General features: G+C 37.6%; 1 protein-coding gene across 1 annotated transcript in view; it reads left to right on the forward strand.

Moving 5' to 3' along the window:
• Positions 1-239: 239 nt before the first annotated feature.
• LOC140874078 (uncharacterized) overlaps positions 240-22272 on the forward strand; it is a 34809-nt gene continuing 12776 nt past the window's right edge. Inside the window, exons 1-4 of the mRNA XM_073277352.1 lie at positions 240-459; positions 794-1142; positions 1322-1486; positions 1689-1834. Coding sequence (XP_073133453.1) covers positions 240-459; positions 794-1142; positions 1322-1486; positions 1689-1834 — 880 coding nt within the window. The remainder of the gene's footprint in view (positions 460-793; positions 1143-1321; positions 1487-1688; positions 1835-22272) is intronic.

The following is a 22272-nucleotide window of genomic DNA, read 5'->3' on the forward strand; positions in this document are numbered from 1 at the left end:
GCTAACAGTACTCTCGCAGTATGGACGAGCATGCTTATCATCTTTATACAGTTCTGCAGGTGTTGAGAGAATGACAGTTGTATGACAAGCTGAGTAAGTGTGAATTCTGGATTGATCGAGTTGTCTTTCTTGGTCATGTGATTTTCAGGGATGGTGTATCAGTTGATCCTAGTAAGACGGAAGCCATTTTGAATTGGTCGCGTCCGACGACAGTTTCAGAGATTCGTAGTTTTCTTGGGATGGCGGGCTACTACCGAAGATTCGTGGAGATTTTTTCTCAGATTGCTAAGCCTTTGACGCAGCTGACGAGGAAGGATGTGCCTTTTGTTTGGACGTCAAAGTGTGAGGAGAGTTTTCACAAGTTACGGCGCCGTCTGACTACAGCTCCAGTATTGGCTTTACCGTCTGGATCAGGAGGTTTTTTAGTTCACACCGATGATTCTCTCCAGGGTTTTGGATGTGTGTTATCGCAAAGAGGTCATGTGATTGCCTATGCCTCTAGGCAATTGAAGACTCACGAGGAGAACTATCCCGTACACGATCTAAAGCTTGTAGCCATTGTCTTTGCTCTTAAGATATGACGTCATTATTTGTACGGTGAGAAGTTCGAGATTTTCACTGACCATAAGAGTTTGAAATATTTGTTCACTCAGGCCGAGTTGAACATGAAGCAGCGTCGTTGGATGGATTTGTTGAAGGATTATGATTGCGAGATCAAGTACCATCCAGACACTTCTAATCCAGTTGTGGATGCTCTTAGCCGCAAGGTATATGTGAGTGTGCTTCGTACCAGCTCAGTTGCGCGAGTGGCAGAGGAGTGTTGTTCCTTGGGTTTCACTTTTTGACACAAGAAGGGAACAACAGGGAGTTCGCATTTCTTCCGTACTTGCCGAACCAGCCTTGTATACTCGTATACGTGAGTCACAGGCCGTTGATCTGAAGACACAGAAGTTAGCCCGATTGGCTCAGGATGGAAATACTTATGGTTTTCATATGCATAATAATGGTATGTTGTGTCTCTCTGGACGTGTGGTAATTCCTGATGATTCCACGCTACGAGAGGAAATTATGTCACAGGATCACCTTAGTAGATTTTCTGTGCATCCAGGCAATATGAAAATGTACAAGGATCTACGTACGAGGTTCTGGTCGAAAGGGATGAAGTGCAGTGTTTATCAGTTCGTGTCTCGATGCCTTGTGTGCCAGCAGGTCAAGGCAGAATTTCGACGACCCGGTGGATTACTCCAGAATTTAGAGATTCCTGAGTGGAAGTGGGAGCATGTGACGATGGATTTTTCACCCACTTGCCGATGTCTTATAGGAATTGTGATGCTATCTGGGTTATTGCTGATCGATTGTCGAAGTCCGTGCATTTCTTGCCTTACAATCGGGACTTTACTTTTGATAGGATGACACGTCTGTACGTGCAAGAGGTTGTTCGTTTGCACGGGATTCCATTGAGTATTGTCAGCGACAAAGATCCGAGGTTTACCTCTAGTTTTTGGGGTAGCTTCCAGCGAGCTCTTGGTACTACTCTGAGTTTGAGTACATCTTACCACCCAGAGACCGACGGGCAGAGTGAGAGGACTATTCGTAATCTCGAGGATATGCTTTGAGCGACAGTCATGGATTTTGGACCAGCGTGGCATGACCATTTGGCGTTGGTGGAGTTTTGTTTATAATTACAGTTACCATCGCAGCATTGACATGGCACCATTGGAGGCTTTATACGGACGCCGCTGTCATATGGCTTTGTTTTTGGACAAAGTGGGCGAGCGTCAAGTCAAAGGTCCACAGATGATTCCGCAGATGATCGACGCAGTGGAGATGATCCGTAAGAGGATTAAGACAGCCCAGGATCGACAGGCTAGCTACGCTAACACTCATCGCAGACGGCTACACTTTGAGGTAGGAGAGCATGTGTTCCTGCGAGTGTCACCTTTTCGGAAGGTGATGAGATTTGGACTCAAGGGCAAGTTGTCGTCGAGATTTATTAGTCTGTTTGAGATTCTTGAGAAAGTTGGAGACGTGGCTTATCGTTTAGCTTTGCCACCGTATCTTTCCAGTATCCATGATGTGTTTCACGTGTCCTTGCTGAGACAGTACGTGGCGGATGAGTCTCACATCTTGCATGTGGCTGAGGTGCAATTGGATCAGGATTTGTCTTACATGGAGAGACCTCTCAGGATTCTTGACAGTAAGGAAAAGGTTCTTCGCATTAAGATCATACCTCTAGTGATGGTGCAGTGGCAGCGTAGAGGAACTGAAGAAGCAACTTGGGAGCTGGAGAGCCGGATGCAAGCTGAGCATCCAGAGTTGTTTTGATAGTTGTATTTTTCTTTGTAAGAAAGATATGTACCTTGTAATGTTCTGTTGTAATAAAGAACATTTAGTTGAATTTCCATGTTTTTCCTCTAGACTTAAATTATGAGGAAGAAATTTCTTAAGTGGGGGAGAATGTAGTGACCCGTATCCAGAATTAACAATTAATGAGTAATTAATCGTGTGATCATGTTTAGATTTAGTAAAATGTGATTAAGGGGTTTCCAAAAGGATCTAAGGAGTCCAAAAATGGGTCCAAAACACTCGAAAATGACCGAGAAGGTTTTGAGAGTTCGGAGGGTTCAGAGGATCCGAACCAGGTTAGGAGGCTCCGAACGGGGTCGGAGGATCCGAACTCGGATCGGAGGCTCCGAAATTAATACTTCATGGGTGATGTCACTGATGGGACTTTGGAGGATCCAAAGTCAAGATCGGAGGCTCCGAACAGGATTGGAGGCTTCTAACAGAATCGAAGGCTCCGAAGTCACGAACAGAGGATCCGAACCAGTTCGGAGGATCCGAAGTCGAGTTCGGAGGATCCCAACTGTGGCTATAAATTGGGGGCCGAGATTTCACTTTCAGTCGCGCCAAATTCCTTTTCTCTCTCGATTCCTTAGCCTTCTAACTCAGATCTAGGGAGTTGTAGGCGTCCTATCGGGATTTCGGAAATGGCGTAGCGATCCAAGCGTCGTAGCGGAGCTGTGGCCTAGTTTTGAGGCAAGCGACAGCAAAGAGCTGACGAATGATGCAGGTATATCTTTGGCTTCCTAAAATTAATTAGGAGTATAAAATAGCTTAGTTAAGGCTTTGAGAGCTTATTTAGTGATGCATGGGTTATTGCATTTTAGGCTCAGTAGACAGGACTAGTAGGCTTGGAGTCTAGAACAGCGGAGCTAGGTTTTGACCAGCAGTGTTAGAGGTACGTAAGTACTGACCAAGATAGCCGTCATGATATATATGCTTATATGTTGCATGAGTATGTGCTATGTGTTTTACCATGTTTTACGGCTTTAGCAAATGCATGTTTTGACGGTAGACTGCATCTGGTATGATGTCAGTCATGACAGTTTCCATCGGTGATGTGTTACTCCTTATGGATTCGTGTCTGGTGAGACTCAGCCCCTGGTTTTGCTATCACTCGGAGCGACCACGACGGTGGAGTAGACGCTATAGTGGATAGGCGAATACACGAGTACCCCGCGGATTCGTTCTCTTAGCATGGTACTATGTGTTCATGGCGCCCTGAGTAGACTGTTTACCCAGTGTTTTAAAGTCATTTGCTTGCTGCATATTAGTTTATATATAATTGATTCTGTATTGAGCGTTGTCGCTCACGCCCCTGTGTTTGGTATTTTTTGGGTACCTTGTGGCGGGGCAGGTTTGAGGCTAGACGGTCCAGGAGGCTTGCACCAGGAGTGAGGCCGGTGCCGGAGGCAGCGAGAGTTAGTGGTAGGGTTATGACCCTAAGACTTTCGATATGGTTGTATAAGAGTATTTATACATATTTCTATCGTCGGTTGTATTCTGCTGATTGAATTTTTTGTATTTTGAATATTTTGCTTTTCACGCTTTTAATTATTATTGCATGCGCTTCATTAACTCTGATTAGGTAGTGGATCCGGGTAGGGTCGCTACAGATAGATTAAGGATTTCCGTCAAAAGCACGACTTGAGAATTGAAATTCAATCATTAGATATGAAAAGGGGTAGGTGAACCGAGATCCTAACAATTATTTATTTATTTTCTGAACTTAATTTATTGTTTTGCTTCTAATTCATCTTTTTTTAGTTTATTAATTTATTTTCTTTATCGTTTTAATTAACTAAAGAATTATATTGGAGGTGAATTTTTCAAACATCATTCTCTGTGGGACGAGACTTGTACTCATGTACACTATATTATTACATGAATCATGCACTTGCGATTTATTCGAGCTTAATTGATTGAGATATTTGAGTTGATTTTATGTGGTAGTGTTTTCTCGATCAAAAATTCTTATAGTGGAATTTTTCTGAAAACAAAATAAAGAGAGACGTTGAAGTTTAGCCCTCGAATTTTCATGAACAAATTCCTTGTGTCCTCCTTTTCTATTAAGCATTTAATTCATGTGACTAGGTCAGTTGTTGTTGAAAGTATTCCCACGTTGATTTTCAGTACTTGCATCGTGTCAAAGAAGAAAAATTATTGAGCTGGTAATTCAGTTCAATAATTTCTTAAGTGAAAAGGTTTAATATTTTTTAAAGTATTTATTCATCCCGTCTAAACACGTTGGTCTACTATATTTGGATGGATAGTTATAGGACTCGATTATTATTTTTCAGTCATAACATTCTTTTAGTTTTTATCTTTATTATTGAGTTTTTATTTTCAAAAAACAAATAGTACTATGAATTGGAAGATATTCAAAAGCCAAGTATATATATCATATGAACATACAGTCCTAAACGTACGTGGGACGATGTTAAAAGCTGAGATGCTCATATATCAAACTGAATATATTTGGTTGTTAATTAGCGACGGATCAAATTTATTTTAATCTCCTATTCATCGTTTTACGTGTTTTTTAAGTTTGTGGAATAAACATTAAATACCTATACTTCCTTTTTATTAATCTTTAATGTTTTTTTAATATATTATTATTTATTTGTAATGGACAATAATACTCATTGGGTAATCTTGTCTCTCATACTGATGATCATGTTAAAAACTTCCTTGATAAATAAACTTTGTGTTGCGTTCGAAAATGCAAGTAATCCTTATTTTTATGATGATAATATTTGTTATTGCATTTTTACATATTTGATCAAGTATGCGGTTGATAGAGTACATTTTGAAATTTTTGAAATGGTGACTCGAATTAACTTAACCTGAATTTCTAGCAGGCTGAAGTATTTTGATGATAACTCATAGCTTAGGGATCCAATAACCAGTTGCAAAAACTATTGAACAGCCAACGTAAAATGCTACAAGTTATATGTCAGATCGTGTGCAAAATTCGTATTTTAGCATGCTCAAAACATCGTCTCAAGATAGATCTGGACTAACAAGTAGCAGCAAACGAATTGACATCCTAGCTCCAATTTAATGATCATATATTTCATCTCCGTATCCAAATGGAATGATTCAGTATGTTTTTCAATGCTAAGAACAGGATCTACGAATCATGTTCACAAATAAAAGTCTGCATCGGAGGCTAAAAAGCTAATAAATCATGTGGAAGTTGCTAGTTTTGCACATGTTCTTGACAGAACTTAAGATTGTATACAATATAGTATTTTGAGCATATCTCTCAAAAAAAATTCAAAATAGAGTCATGATTCTTGATTTCATGATAATCTAAGACAAATACCTAAAAATTTCATGTTGATCACTTTGTCTTGAAATTGATGAATCAACAGATATAAGCACCAGACAAGTGAGGCTCATGCGACCATTTTGTTCTTGAATGTTTTTTAACAAGTATGATATTTCAAGCATAACTTTCTCATATTTAATCCAAATTAAGTGATTTTTATTGTGTCGTACAACCAATACAAAAGGCTACAACTTTCATGTTCATCACTTTGCCGAAAAATCAATGAATCAAGAGATATAAGTACTCGACCGATAAAGCTCTATTCGACTGGTGAAACTCTACTCGACCAGTGAAGCGATACTCGAATGGTGAAGCTCTTCTCAACTAGTTTCCTCCTCAGCTAGAGTGCCATCACAACTGGTTTTCCTTCTTAATTGGTCAGAAACTATCCAAAAGAGCAAATATGGCCATTTTGTTGACAGAAACAGTATATAATTTTTTTACAAAAATCATATTCTTGTATCTAACGTCATTATCCCTCTTGGAGGCTATTAATACAACATCTTGAAGATCAAACAAAAGATTTTTTTATTGAGATCAAAATCATGGACACATTATACATGAAAAATAATCTATAATGAGAGCAAACCCAGTAAATTGAGGTGTGAGAAAAAAAAATACAAAAATTGGGTTTTGAGAGGTAAATCATCCACACCAAAATGAGTTTGTAAAAAACTCTTTCTCGTTTAAGTATTGAATAATACATCATTGAAGATATCTCTCTCACACAAAACATAGATGTATTTCATAGAATAGTTGATTGTCAGTCTTTGCACAATATGTTAAAAACTGTGTAATCTTTGTATTTGGTTGTGAGATTTGTTGTCTCCACAATAGTTTAGAGTGGGAGTGGGCTGTTACAAAGTGTAGTCAAAGCAAATTCATCTAGTGAAGAACTTCCGACAACAAAGAAGAGGATATGTACGTAGAAAGATTTGACATTAAAATATACATAAACAAATTGTGTGTCTTTACTTTATCGTACTTACTTGTTTTTTATGTTTTTGATGGTTTGTTGAATTATGTATTCTTTAAAATACAAAATTATTGCATACAAAGTGTTTGATAAAATATTCCAACCCAAATATTTTTATTATTTCAACTTGCAATCTTTTTAAACGGTTCCCAAAATACATTAGCGATTTTTAGAGGTTTATGTTGAGTGTCTTCCATTTGGTTTTACAACCAAACTCAATATAATTTCTTGGTTCATTTTTCATTTTTAAAAATTTAGAAAACGAGCTATTGTAGTTTGAAATATTTTAAAAGTATGTCTTCACTTCTCTTATACACACACAACCGATCTCAACAAGTCGTATCAGATAGGGTAATTTCTTAAAGAACACTTGAAACTGATTTATCTTCGAATTTCAGATTTGAGATTTTTCTAACATATATATGCATAGTTGATAATTTTTGGCAACTTATAGTAATATTTTTAAAAGTGGCATAACACCTTGCTCGATGTCCAAATGACAAACCGTCTTTTTCATTTCAAACTAGACTCATAAAGGACTGTAGCGGTATAAAAATTTGCAACCTGCTCATGGACCAAGATAATCAGTTTATTGGTTAAAGTAAAACCATGTTTTCGTGGCCGAAAACATGGCATGAAGAAGATTTAGTGTTTTGTGAAAAACTCAAGGATGTCGCACCCATCAAAATAAGGGACAAAAAAAAAAATTCAAATTTGAATCACAAATTATAAAAAAAAAACTCGGAACAATTGTTCTAAAAATTTTATAATATTACGAAAGTACTTGATTTGGATGCCAATATGATACTCTATTTGTGCTAGCATTTCTTTGGTGTTAGAATGCTTAAAAATTCTCTTATGATTTTGGTTATGTTTAGTGACTAAGAAAGGGAATTTTAAATGTTTAATGAATATTTGAGTTTAAAAATATATTTTGATTTTGTGTTTCTTGGAACTTTGAGTTGATATTGTCTATTATTTGTGAAGCTTGTTTACTTAAAATATATATATATATAAAAATTTTCAGCTGCCCAACCATGTTTCCCCACTTCGTCTGCGACAACTAAAACCCGGTACCGGGTTTTAATTAGTGGTCGCGGACGAAGTGGAGAAACATAGTTGGGCAGCTGAAAATTACTCTATATATATATATATGTGTGTGCGTGTGTGTGTTTTGAACAATACCTTATATTTTGATAGAATTGATATTTATTATTATGTCCTATTTTTTGTGCATTGCATATGTTCGAAAATTTATGAATTGTTTCATACTCTATAAAATGATTTTTTATTGATTTATAAAATTCTCTTATGTTCATATTACGAAGATAAGGAGTGTAAGGATTTTTTTACTTGTAATTGTATCTCCTTTACTTGAGATTTTATAATTTCAAATGTCGAATCCAGTAATCAAAAAATGAGTTGTGTTCAAAATTTATTTTCTCTACTTGCATAAGTAACCACTTTTACGTTTGTGGAAAAAATAGTGAAGTAATATCATTCTGAGATCATCATCATTTTTTTATGTGAATACCCTCTACAAGCTTAAATCGTTTTAAAAATATTTTATGAAGGGACACATCATAAGTTTACTTTTTTTTGGATCACAATGATATTTTACAAATCCTTGATCTACATATACTTGTTGAGTACATATGGTGGCATGGTAGAGAAATATTGAAAATGATTTAGTAAAGTATTTGAAAAACAGAGGAAGTAAAATGACACCTTTACTTCACCCAATTCAAAAATTGTGAAGTCATCTATCTATTTCACTTCGATAATTTAATAATGTGTGAAGTAATATATAATCAATTAATTCGTTAATTTACGTAATATATAATCAATTAATTCGTTAATTTACAAAATTGATGGAGTAATACACGTGTTTTTACTTCGAAAGTGGTCTAATTTCCAACCAATTTGGGTTTCTGAGAAAGAATAAAGACTTTGGTAATTATCTGCCTATTATTTCGGTTCTAATATGAAGTAAAAAAGTATCATTTTACTTCAAGTGCATCTACTTCGGTAATTATCTTCTTATTACTTCAGATAGTATCTGAAGTATATTACGAAAATTCTACTAGTAAATATTTTAAAAGTGTGTATTCACCTTTCCTAAACACACACAACCGATTCTAACACTTTTGTTGTTTATCATGACATAAATCAATTTATTTACGAACTCAGGATTTAGTTGAATAGGAAAGAGAATTAATTTATTTTTACTATAAAAGTATGAATGATGAACAAAGTTTTTTCATTGTGAATTTATAAATTTGTCCTCAAATTGTATGTGGATAAAAAAACATGTATGTGCAATTATGGAAAATCTATTTCTACTATAAAAGTATGAATGATGGGCAAAGTTTTTTCATTGTGAATTTATAACTTTGTCCTTAAATTGTATGTGGATAAAAAAATATATATGTTCAATTATGGAAAAACGAGGTAAAAATACAAGGGAAAAAAAAGGATTAGAATTTTAGTCAAACTTTAAGAAGAAATTTATTGTATCATGAGTAATGGAGGTGTATTTAATTTTTTATTTATATTCATCATCTCAAAATTAATTATTGATTGACATGTATAATATATAATATAAAATTTTACAAACAATATTTGACCACAATATTTTTATATTGTCAAATATTTTACTTTTTCATATATATGTTTGACACAAATTTTTTATAAGTGTAAATATTGCTAAAAACAATAGTAGTAATTTTTATTATGATAGTGAGAAATATGGTTAATAATTTCAATAATAATAAAGAGACTATATTAAAATAGTTCACTAATTGATTGTACTTATATTATAATTGTATAGTGATTTAACTTTACAAATTCAATATGATGTTTTAAAATAAATTAAAATATTGTGTTTGATTGGTTGAACAAATAGCATAATATTTTTATTTTCTTTCTAATATAGTGTGTTTTTATTATTATATTAAATGTGAAACTTAGTCTTTATTATAATATATGTATATAATATAAAATTTCACAAAAAATATTTGGCCACAATATTTTTATATTTTCAAATATTTTAATTTTTCATATATATGTTTGACACAAATTTTTTATAAGTGTAAATATTTCTAAAAAAATATTAGTTATTTTTATTGTGATAGTGAGAAATAGGGTTAGAAATTTCAATAATAATAAAGAGACTGTATCAAAATAGTTTATTAATTGATTGCACTTATATTACAATAGTATATAAATTTAAGTTTACAAATTCAATATGATGTTTTGAAAATAAATTAAAATATTGTGTTTGATGGGTTGAAAAAATAGCAAAGTATTTTTATTTTCTTTCTAATATAGTGTGATTTTATTATTATATTAAATGTGAAACATATTATTTATTATAATATATATATATATATATATATATATATATATATATATATATATATATATAATGATATTCTCTATCCATATAGTTTATTCATTGATTACACTTATGTTGAATCCGATATTTTGGTGATAACAAACAACAACTCATTGTATAGGAATGTGCTGCCAACCATTGTATTTCAGGAACCTACTACAACTTCTACCGAAAGCTTGTCAACCGCCTTTGCTCTCGACCGGCTGAAGTCACAAGCCTATCAACTGGCTATCAAAACCAGCAGAGGATAAATCTATCTACCGGAAGCTTGTCAACCGCCTTTATCTCTCGACCGGTTGAAGTCACAAGCTTATCGACTGGTTATTCAAACCAGCAGAGGACAAATATCTCTACCGGTAGAATGCCAACTGCCTATCTAGATATCTCGAGACAAGTACCTGTGACAAGATGTTCTTTGCAGGATCTTTTATTAAAAGCAGAACCGGCGTTTCAGAAGATTTGTTGACTCCTGCAAATCAAGACAACAGGTTGTACCAAAATGGCAAAAACACAGAATGACTGCAGATAAAGCATTCGACCGTTTATTCCAGTTTTGGACCCTGGAAGTTGTCTGCAGTGTACGATCCTCATGCAGAATCATCAATGCATTTATGAGCATTAAATGTGCATTCAATGCAGCATCAGAACGTTCAAAATAAAGACGTTGATGATTGACCTATATAAAGGGAAGATTGCTCAAACAACAACAAGAAGTGATACGAGACAACGAAGAGAGACAAGCAACTCAGAAAAATTTCAATCACTTGACTAATATCAGAAGTCCTCATCTGATATACTTGAGCACACTTACAAGATCATTCATCTGCTGCTCAAATAAACCCTCGCCTACAGTTCACATATCTGATCGTCAAGGATCATCCTAGGGTTTTCAAGCCTCTCGACCGCTCTGCAGTCTGAGAAGCTCAACTCAACTATACTCAGTGTTGAAGAGACTTGAAGCTGCTCTGAAAGCTTCCACCAGTCTGATAAGAACTGAGAATCTTATCTGTGTAAATCTAGGAGTTTCGGATTAGGCATTGGATAAGTCCTAAGTCTGAAGTGGGTGTATTACAAGACGTTGTAATAACCAAAGTCTTCTAGTGAATTCCTTCCTAAGTGGAAGAAGGGGAGACGTAGAAGGATTAAGCCTTCGAACTTCCATAAAATCGTGCTTTAGCATTTACTGCCACTTATCTCACATCCTGCTCATACATTGCATTATAAACTTTGCATCACTAAAACCTCTGAACTATTTCCGCACTATTTAAGTTGTTCAAAACGTTTTAGAAGTTGAGAAAACTGATTAAGTGAACTAAACTTCACTTGATCATTTTAAAGAAGTAGAAGAAAAGTTTCAGAGTGTATTCACCCCCCCCTCTACCCTCTGAACCGATCCCAACAAGTGGTATCAAAGCGGGTTCCTTTCTCAACTGCTGATCTGAAGTTTTCAAATCATGACTTCTTTCAACAGAATTCCTATGTTTTCTAAAGAAAAGTATGATGATTGGAAAATTCGCATGCAGGCACATCTTGCAGCACAGGATGATGACATGCTATATGTCATAACAGACGGTCCTATCAAAATTATGAAGGTCAACCCAGCTCTAGCCGATGGTGCAGGACAAATGATTGAGAAACCAAGAGCTGAGTGGACCACTGAGGACAAAAAGAAGGCCAATCTTGACAATGTGGCCCGGGACATCCTATACAAAACACTGGACAAGAATATGTTCAGCAAAATCAAGTCATGTTCCACAGCAAAGGAGATTTGGGAGAAGCTCACTCAGCTGTGTGAAGGGAATGACCAGACAAAGGAAAACAAGCTCACTCTGGCCATTCAAAAATATGACAACGCCAAAATGAAGCCAGGGGAAACCATGGCTGAATTTGATGAACGGTTCAGTAGTATCATCTGTGATCTTACTGCTTTAGGTAAAACTTATACTAACCGTGAAATTGCTGTGAAGGTTATGAGAGCTCTGCCCAAAGAATGGGAGATCAAGACAGTGGCCATGAGAGAGTCAAAAGACTTGAGCAAGGTTGAACTGCATGATCTCTTTGCTGATCTCAAAGCCTACGAGTTCGAGCTCAACATGAGAACAGAAGATGAACCATCCACATCTCAACCAACCAAGGCCTTAACCTCAACCGTGATACGTCCACCGGTCGAGGAACCTCCAAAGAGATCAGCTGAGCAAATCAGCAATGAAGCCATGACACTCTTTGTCAAGAAATTTGGTAAATTTATGCGTAAAAACAATTCTAAATTTAAAAATTATCATAAATCGGACCATACAAACGATGGTCCTACTTGTTTTAACTGTGGAAAGCCAGGCCATTTCATTGCAGACTGCACCAAGCCTAAGAACAATGATCAGAAGCAATTCTCCGAAAGAAGAAGGGGTAAGGAGGATAAAAGGACGTTTAGAAAAGGAAAAGACCAAAGGGTTCTAGTAGCAGATGAAAGCAAAAGCAAGTGGGCTGAGTCTGACTCTGACAACTCCAATACCGGAAGCTCTTCAGATGACAGCGATGATGAAAAAGTGGAATGCCTTATGGCCGACATCGAAGAAGAAGCTGAGGAGGTATTTGACTTTGGCTCACCTGAATTTACTCACAGTGATTTAGTTACTGCTTTACACGAAATGGCTAATGAATACAAAGAATTATCCAAGGAGTTCGAGGAAGTAAAGGCAGGAAGAGCTAACCTAAAAGATAAGTCAAGCAAATCAAGCTGCATGCAGCAAAAAGAGCTTGATGGTCTTAAGGTCAAGCTAAGTCTGCTGGCTACTGAGAACGACACCTTGAAAAGAGTATTCCAAGCTACCTTGATTGAAAATAAAAAACTACTTGAAACCATTAAGGCTTGGAATAAATCTTCGGTAACCATTGACAAGATTCAAGAAATCCAAAGACCGGTACATGATAAAACCGGTCTAGGGTTTGGAACAAATGAACAGTCTATGGAATCCTGTATTCAGTCAAGCCTGGACAAAGGCAATCTTAACAAAATAAGATTTGTCAGGTCCAGCACGATATATGAACACGATAAGTGCAGCTTTGACAAAAATCAGAAAGTATCGAACGAACGAAGCTCTAAGCATAGAGGGCTGGGATATGTGGATCCCCAGACCTCTAATCAAAGAGGAACTTGGATCAAACCAAAACCTAATGAAAGAAGAAAGGGAAACCAATCTAATTTCAAAAGGCCATGGAATGAGTCTAACTACTCTAAGAAAATATGGTCAAAGGAGAAGCCTTACCAGTACTTTAATTGCAGGCCAGTTCAAAAGAGGTACATGCTAACTGATGAAAATAAAAAAGGCAAGCAGCACACAGCAACCTCACAAGCACACACATTTACTGCCTATCGACCGCACAGATTTCTGGACACACACACGGGCAAACCTGTAAGGGTGTTCCAGGTGTGGGTCCCGAAAGGGCTAATCCGACCTGGACCCTACTAGATATGGGTACCAAAAGTTCTTCACTCTTTGCAGGTACTAAAAGTCCAAACGGGCGAGAAAACCACTTCTATCAAGGACACTACCTGGTATTTAGATAGCGGTTGCTCACGACACATGACAGGGAATCCAGAACTTCTAACAGAAGTGGTGTTGTGCAAAGGACCAAAGATCAGCTTTGGAGACAACTCCAAAGGTAAAACCGTGGGTAAGGGTAAGATCATCCATGGTAACATCATTATTAAAGATGTGTTACTTGTTGACAAACTATGCTATAATTTGATAAGTATTAGTCAACTATGTGACAATGATCATTCGGTCGAGTTTCACAAACACACTTGCCTCATAAAAAATGACAAAGGTGAGACTCTTATGACCGGTGTACGAGACCTAAACACCTACAAGGTAAACTGGTCTTGCTCACATATTTCTTCACCCACTTGTCTTACTGCTCATCATGATAAACATTGGTTGTGGCATAAGCGGTTAAATCATCTAAATTTTAAGTCCATTTTTAACTTGAGGAAGCATGATTTGGTTTCTGGTCTGCCCGAAGGAGATTTTATAAAAGACAAAGTTTGTCCTGCTTGTCAACTAGGAAAGCAGGTGAGAGCAACTTTTAAAAATAAAGGGTGTATGTCTTCTTCCAAATGTTTAGACTTACTTCACATGGACCTATTTGGTCCTATACCAGTAAGAAGCATAGGGGGAATGAGATATGCTCTTGTTGTTATAGATGACTTTTCTCGATTTACTTGGGTCATCTTTCTCTCTTCAAAAGATCAAACTGCACCTCACCTGATTAAGCTTTTTAAACGCTTGCAAAATGAACAATCTACTGTGATAGATAGAATCAGGAGTGATAGAGGGACTGAATTTTTAAACACCACTCTTATGACTTATCTAGATGATCAGGGAATCAAGCATGAGTTGTCAGCTGCTAGATCCCCACAGCAAAATGGGGTGGCTGAAAGAAGGAACCGTACTTTAAAAGAAGCAGCCAGAACTATGATTGCTGATTCAAATGTTTCTCAAAGACTTTGGGCAGAAGCAGTTAACACAGCTTGCTATACTCAAAACAGATCTATGATTAATAAACGATTTAACAAAACTCCATATGAGATCTGGAATGGCACAAAACCTGACATTTCTTATTTCAAAATTTTTGGGTGCAAATGCTTTATCCACAACAATGGCAAAAACCATTTGACAGCCTTCGATGCCAAAGCAGACGAAGGAACTTTTATTGGTTACTCAGCCGTTAGCAGAGCTTATCGAGTGTTCAATCAAAGATCACTAACGGTCGAGGAAACCATTCATGTTGTTTTTGATGAATCTACTCTATGTACAGAACAAACTCAAGGGAGCATAAATGATCTGAGTCACAGACTGGAAAACACAAATCTACAGGAAGAGAGTGACAGTGATCTATATCCTCCAAAGAAGGATGATCCAGTTCCCTCTACCGGGTGTGATCAAACAAGGCCAGAAGTGGATCCACCGGTTGATAACAATCCTCCAGCCAATGATGATCCAGTAAATGAGGACGTTCATCAACCAATTGATGACAACCCTTTAGGGAATTATTTTAGGTGGAACAAAGATCATCCACCTGGGTTGGTCATAGGTGACCCTTCTGCTCCTCGAAAAACACGTGGTCAAATGATTAATGAATTCTTGCATGCCGCTTTCATATCTCAGGTAGAGCCCAAGAAAATAGATGAAGCTCTATCAGATGCCAGCTGGATTGAAGCTATGCAAGAAGAGTTGAATCAATTCACCCGCAACAATGTTTGGCATCTAGTTCCTCGACCGAAAAATCAAAATGTGATTGGAACTAGATGGGTGTTTCGTAACAAGCTCGATGAACATGGCACTGTTGTGCGTAACAAAGCTCGACTTGTTGCTCAAGGATTCAGACAAGAAGAAGGCATAGACTTTGAGGAATCTTTCGCGCCAGTTGCAAGACTAGAAGCAATCCGCATCTTTCTTGCTTATGCAGCCTTCAAGAATTTTAAAGTTTATCAAATGGATGTGAAGTCTGCATTCCTCAATGGTCTACTTCAAGAAGAGGTGTACGTTGAACAACCACCAGGTTTTGTCAATCCTACTCATCCTCAATATATCTATAAACTTGACAAAGCTCTCTATGGATTAAAACAAGCACCGCGTGCTTGGTATGACACTTTGCTAAAATTTTTACTGGAACATGATTTCCAAATTGGAACGGTCGATAAGACCCTGTTTAAATTTGTAAAAGGTGATCATGTGTTACTAGTACAAATTTATGTTGATGACATTATATTTGGGTCAACTAACCCCAAGTTGTGCTCAAAGTTCTCTAAACTGATGAAGGAGAAGTTTGAAATGAGCATGATGGGCGAGCTAAACTTCTTTCTTGGACTTCAAGTAAAGAAACTTGAAACTGGAATATTCATCAATCAGTCCAAGTATGCCAAGGAATTGGTAAAGAAGTTTGGAATGGAACAATGCTCAACTGTATCTACCCCCATGAGTACATCAATTAAGCTTGATAAAGATGAAGGGGGAATTCCGGTTGAGGTAACCATGTATCGAGGCCTTATTGGTTCACTGCTCTATTTGACTGCCAGTCGACCGGATATCATGTATTCAGTTTGTTTATGTGCTAGATTTCAAGCCGCACCTAAGCAATCTCATTTCATTGCTACCAAACGAATACTTAAATATATTAAAGGAACTACTAATGTGGGTCTTTGGTATCCCAAAGATTCAAATCTTAATCTTATTGGCTATTCAGATGCAGATTATGCAGGTTGTAGAATTGATCGCAAAAGTACAAGTGGCACATGTCAATTCCTTGGAGATAGACTAATTTCGTGGTCAAGTAAGAAGCAGACATCAATTGCTACCTCGACCGCCGAAGCAGAATACCTTGCTGCTGGCAGCTGTTGTGCTCAAATACTCTGGATTCAACAGCAGCTTAATGATTATGGGATTCGGTCGAGTGAAGCTCCAATCTACTGTGACAATACAAGTGCCATAGCCATCACTCACAATCCAGTGATGCACTCTCGGACAAAGCACATTGATGTCAGGCATCACTTTATCCGAGATCATGTCTTAAAGAAGGAAATTAGGCTGGAATACATCTCTACCGATCAGCAAGCAGCAGACATATTCACCAAGCCTCTACCGGACGCTAAGTTTTCATATTTTCGAAATATTCTTGGCTTAGTAGATTTAAGTTAGTATGCATGTGTTTAGGGGGAATGATTGTCAATATGACATTAATAGATTAGCTGTTACGTTGCCATTAATATTGGCATATCATCCGCCTTTAACTAGTCTCTGACAGGCTTCGTACTAGCAGCTTGGTGCTTTGAACCAAATGACATTAATTGGGCGCCGTGATTATGCTCTTCAAAACTTTTTGAATTTCAAAAATACTTTTCATGACATCACCCTATGGCCCATAGGTTCCTATATATACTTCTTTACACTCGTATATCAATCTTTCACCTTTGCTAAAAACTTTCATATTGTATTAAACGCTCCATCGAATTACTTTCAAGCTTTTGCTTACTCTTTGCTCGAGTTCTTATCTATAGATATCATGTCGATCCAGAAGACTTGCCTCGCCATCAACTTTGATTCCGTTGTTAAGGCAAACAACGCAGGAAGAACTGAGGTCTTCACCATGCTTGAAGCCTCTGGATTGAAGAAATTTCTGGAATGCAGCGCCATCTGCGATTTGCCTGTTTTGAAGGAGTTCTTCGCAACCGCTCAAATCGAGCATGGGACTATCAAATGCTTGATCAAGACAGAGGTCTACTCCTTCAATCAGAAGTTCTTCGCCAGCACATTTGATCTGCCCTCCAGGGGTTTGACAAAATGCACGGATCTTCCAGATGGTAACTGCTCTTATTGGTTGAAGGAGTTCTCAACTACTGATGCTCCGATCAAACTGCCGGCCCAGAAGACATCTCTCAAAGCTCCATTCAGGCTACTGACTAATATCGTGGCCAAGAATCTTCTGGCCAAGGCTGGATCTTACGACAAGGTGACGCTGGAGAAATTTCAATACATGGCTTGTATTGCCTCCAAGATCAACATAAACTGGTCAGACATTCTGTTCAATATTCTATGTGAAATGATCAGGGGCAAAGGGCAATCCGAGGGATTTGCTTTGCAAATCTGCCACATCTTGGGCGTCCTTGGAGTGGACTTTTCCAAGACTGAGCCTCTGCATCCCACCAAATGGCTCAACAAGTCTACGATTCTCAAATTCCTGAACAAGAAAGAGACTGCGGTCGACACCTTGCCCTCAACCGCAAAGGTTATTGCTATCCCTCAACCGCTTTCAACGGTTTCGGTCGTGGCCAAACCAGTCCATACCAAAAAGTCTGCCAAGCGTCAACTGATCATCGAATCTGACTCTGAAGATGAATCACGTGAGAATGTTCCACTGATTCAAGCTTTAAGCAGGTCATCCCCTTCGGTCTCCAAAGCAGCTGTGTCATCCACGCCTGCAGGCGAGAAGAAGAGGCAGCACAAGAAGCTAAAGTCTCTTTCTGGACTTGCTCCTACCCTGCCAACGGTCGAGACTACTACCGTTGTTGCTTCTACTGCTCCTCGTCCTACAAAAGGTGTGATAATCCGGGAAGGTGCCTCATCAGCTCCTGAGGTCACTCTAGCTGATCCCAAAGACAAAGGGAAAGGTGTGATGATCTACACACCCAAGGCTCAACCAGCAGCTACGATAGAACTCAATATGATCATCTCTCACGTACTCCGTACTGTCAAGCGTCATCTACAACGTTTTGACAGATGGCATCACTCCCGCACTCACTTGACACTCGCTCAAATATTTCCTAAATGGAAATCTCTAAACGTCATTGAGCAGAAGATGCTTCTATTTGCTGATACTGAAGACATCGTGGAGGCTCTGGGAAGAAGACATCTCATAGACTTGAAGCTTCGAGGAAGCCTGCTATCACTGCTAATTAATGAGCGTGTCAAGAATTTCAAATCCAAGAGTCCTACCGCTGCCGATGACGTTGTGATTTTGACTGGACTACAGGATAGTCTACGTCAAATCACTCAACTACTTCAGCACTTCCAAGCTCTCAACAATGTCAAAACACCAGCTTCAGCAGCCTGTTTGCAAGCTTATGTGCTGGAAGCACAAGTGATGATGAAAACCTTTCTCACTCAAGATCAGGGTGAAGAAGACGTCTATGCTCTTCCTTCTTCAGATGGGATTCTGACCGATCTCATCACTGCTGACCTCTTTCAATCATATGCTCTAAGATCGAGTGTAGCAGCATCTTCATCGGTCGACCCCTCCTCAACCGCAGTCCAAGCAGTTACTCAACCGGAAGCAGTTGTGATTGCTCGCTCCTCTCCCGTGACGACCGCTCACACTTCTCCCGGTCATTCACAAGATGTTTTAGAAGTGGTTGCACAAGAGATACCTGTCACCTCTGTGACAGAGGCTCCTTGCAGTAGTGAAGCAACAGTGCCCCCAACGGAGATATCAAGCACTATTGTATCACCTGCATCTCCAGAACAGCAAGTGACTGATGCTGATCCAGCACTTCAACCGTCTCCATCTACTGAAAAGTTTATGGAAGATCTCATTATGGATGAACCAAGTGCTGATCCTGGTACTCCACCAACCATATTGGCTGCAGTCGAAACTATTACATCTCCAACTGTACCATTATTGGAAGGTCCATCGGGTAGCTCTCCAGCAAGTTCACCCGCACCACATCATCGTGAGTCTAGCCCTGTTTCACCAAGAAATGACTCAGAAGGGCAAATGATTCAGACTGATGATTCTTTAATTGAAGCCATGGCCGCAGCTCTAGATCATACCTTGATAAATCGGCTTCATGAGCTCATGCAAACGGTTAGGTCCTTCTCTCAAGACATAACAAACTCATCCTTATCGGTCGATAATTCACGCCAGACGATGATTCGGCATTTCGAGACCGTGTCTCGAGACCTCGCTCGTCTGTCCACAGAGATCACTAATCATCATCGCACTCAAATCAACACGCTCTCTACCGTCTCCGAACAAGTTATCCGATCCGAAAATCGCCTTCATAAGCAGTTGAATGATCGGATGGACACTATGCAAGCCACTCTACTTGCTCAAATCGATGCAAAAATAGACACTATGCAAGCCTGCCTTGGCACTCAACTCACTGAGGTCATCCTTCGGCTCAACCAAGGTGATGCCAAAAAGGGGGAAGAAGAGCAACGTAGAGCAGCAGAGGCAAGAAGACGTGAAGAAGAGTCCAGAAGAAAAGAAGAAGCCGACAGAAGAAGAAGAGAAGGCGATAGGTCAGGAGGAGCCAGTTGGTTCAAAAGATGAACAACTTATCTCTTCTTTACTTATCGCAGCCGTATCTTATTTTTTTCTGTAGGTGTAATAAAAATGCTTATTGTACTTAATGAAATTCATTCTCTCAATGAAGTTCATTTTAATGCTTTCATATTGTTCTTGGAGCACTTAAGTTTTGTCATCACCAAAAAGGGGGAAATTGTTGAATCCGATATTTTGGTGATAACAAACAACAACTCATTGTATAGGAATGTGCTGCCAACCATTGTATTTCAGGAACCTACTACAACTTCTACCGAAAGCTTGTCAACCGCCTTTGCTCTCGACCGGCTGAAGTCACAAGCCTATCAACTGGCTATCAAAACCAGCAGAGGATAAATCTATCTACCGGAAGCTTGTCAACCGCCTTTATCTCTCGACCGGTTGAAGTCACAAGCTTATCGACTGGTTATTCAAACCAGCAGAGGACAAATATCTCTACCGGTAGAATGCCAACTGCCTATCTAGATATCTCGAGACAAGTACCTGTGACAAGATGTTCTTTGCAGGATCTTTTATTAAAAGCAGAACCGGCGTTTCAGAAGATTTGTTGACTCCTGCAAATCAAGACAACAGGTTGTACCAAAATGGCAAAAACACAGAATGACTGCAGATAAAGCATTCGACCGTTTATTCCAGTTTTGGACCCTGGAAGTTGTCTGCAGTGTACGATCCTCATGCAGAATCATCAATGCATTTATGAGCATTAAATGTGCATTCAATGCAGCATCAGAACGTTCAAAATAAAGACGTTGATGATTGACCTATATAAAGGGAAGATTGCTCAAACAACAACAAGAAGTGATACGAGACAACGAAGAGAGACAAGCAACTCAGAAAAATTTCAATCACTTGACTAATATCAGAAGTCCTCATCTGATATACTTGAGCACACTTACAAGATCATTCATCTGCTGCTCAAATAAACCCTCGCCTACAGTTCACATATCTGATCGTCAAGGATCATCCTAGGGTTTTCAAGCCTCTCGACCGCTCTGCAGTCTGAGAAGCTCAACTCAACTATACTCAGTGTTGAAGAGACTTGAAGCTGCTCTGAAAGCTTCCACCAGTCTGATAAGAACTGAGAATCTTATCTGTGTAAATCTAGGAGTTTCGGATTAGGCATTGGATAAGTCCTAAGTCTGAAGTGGGTGTATTACAAGACGTTGTAATAACCAAAGTCTTCTAGTGAATTCCTTCCTAAGTGGAAGAAGGGGAGACGTAGAAGGATTAAGCCTTCGAACTTCCATAAAATCGTGCTTTAGCATTTACTGCCACTTATCTCACATCCTGCTCATACATTGCATTATAAACTTTGCATCACTAAAACCTCTGAACTATTTCCGCACTATTTAAGTTGTTCAAAACGTTTTAGAAGTTGAGAAAACTGATTAAGTGAACTAAACTTCACTTGATCATTTTAAAGAAGTAGAAGAAAAGTTTCAGAGTGTATTCACCCCCCCCCCCTCTACCCTCTGAACCGATCCCAACAACTTATATTACAATAATATGGAGGGTTAACTTTACAAATTTTCTTATAAAAAAATTAAAACATTACAAATTAAATATGATATTTTGAAAACATATTAAAATATTGTGTTTGATGGGTTAAAAAAATAGCATAGTATTTTTATTTTTTTCTAATATAGATTTTTTTATTTTTATATTAAATGTGAAACGTATTCTTAATAATATTAATATAGTAAATTTAAACACAATAAAACCAAAAACAAAATCACAAGAGTTTTTGTTGCTCCATTAATACATACATCATACTAATAAAAGATCATTACTACTAATGGCACACATATTTAAAGTAAAATAAAAGAATTATGTTAATTATCATATTAATTTTTATTATATCTTTATTTTTTGGCAATTTTAGTCCTTTTTCCGATGTGGCGTTGATGTGATACCAATGCAGTACTGATGTAGAGCTGATGTGTATAGTGTCATATAAGAATTTTCGAAGAAAAAAGACTGAAATTTCCAAAAATCTGAACATGCGTGACTAAAATTGAAATATGAAAACATAGAGTACCGAAATCGCAAAATGACAAACATACATGACCAAAATTGCAATTTTTCCAAAATAATTTTCCATATATCTCCTTACCATGTTATGCATATAATTACCGAGTCAATTAATTGAAACAATTAGATATTATGATTTAAGTTGGATAAAAAATCATTTAAATGTATAAATGATTTTTCATATATGCTCACCATATTACATATAAATTGATTATTAGAAAACATTCGTCTTTTGATTTTATGATTTTTTCACTCATACGTTGTATTATATATAATAAAATCATTGACGTAGATTAAAATACTATCGAAAAGTTAATAATGTTAAATATATAAGATTACTACTTCTAAATGTTT

The sequence above is a fragment of the Henckelia pumila genome, chromosome 1, assembly GCF_033568475.1.
Source record: "Henckelia pumila isolate YLH828 chromosome 1, ASM3356847v2, whole genome shotgun sequence".
NCBI classification, from domain to species: Eukaryota; Viridiplantae; Streptophyta; class Magnoliopsida; order Lamiales; family Gesneriaceae; genus Henckelia; species Henckelia pumila.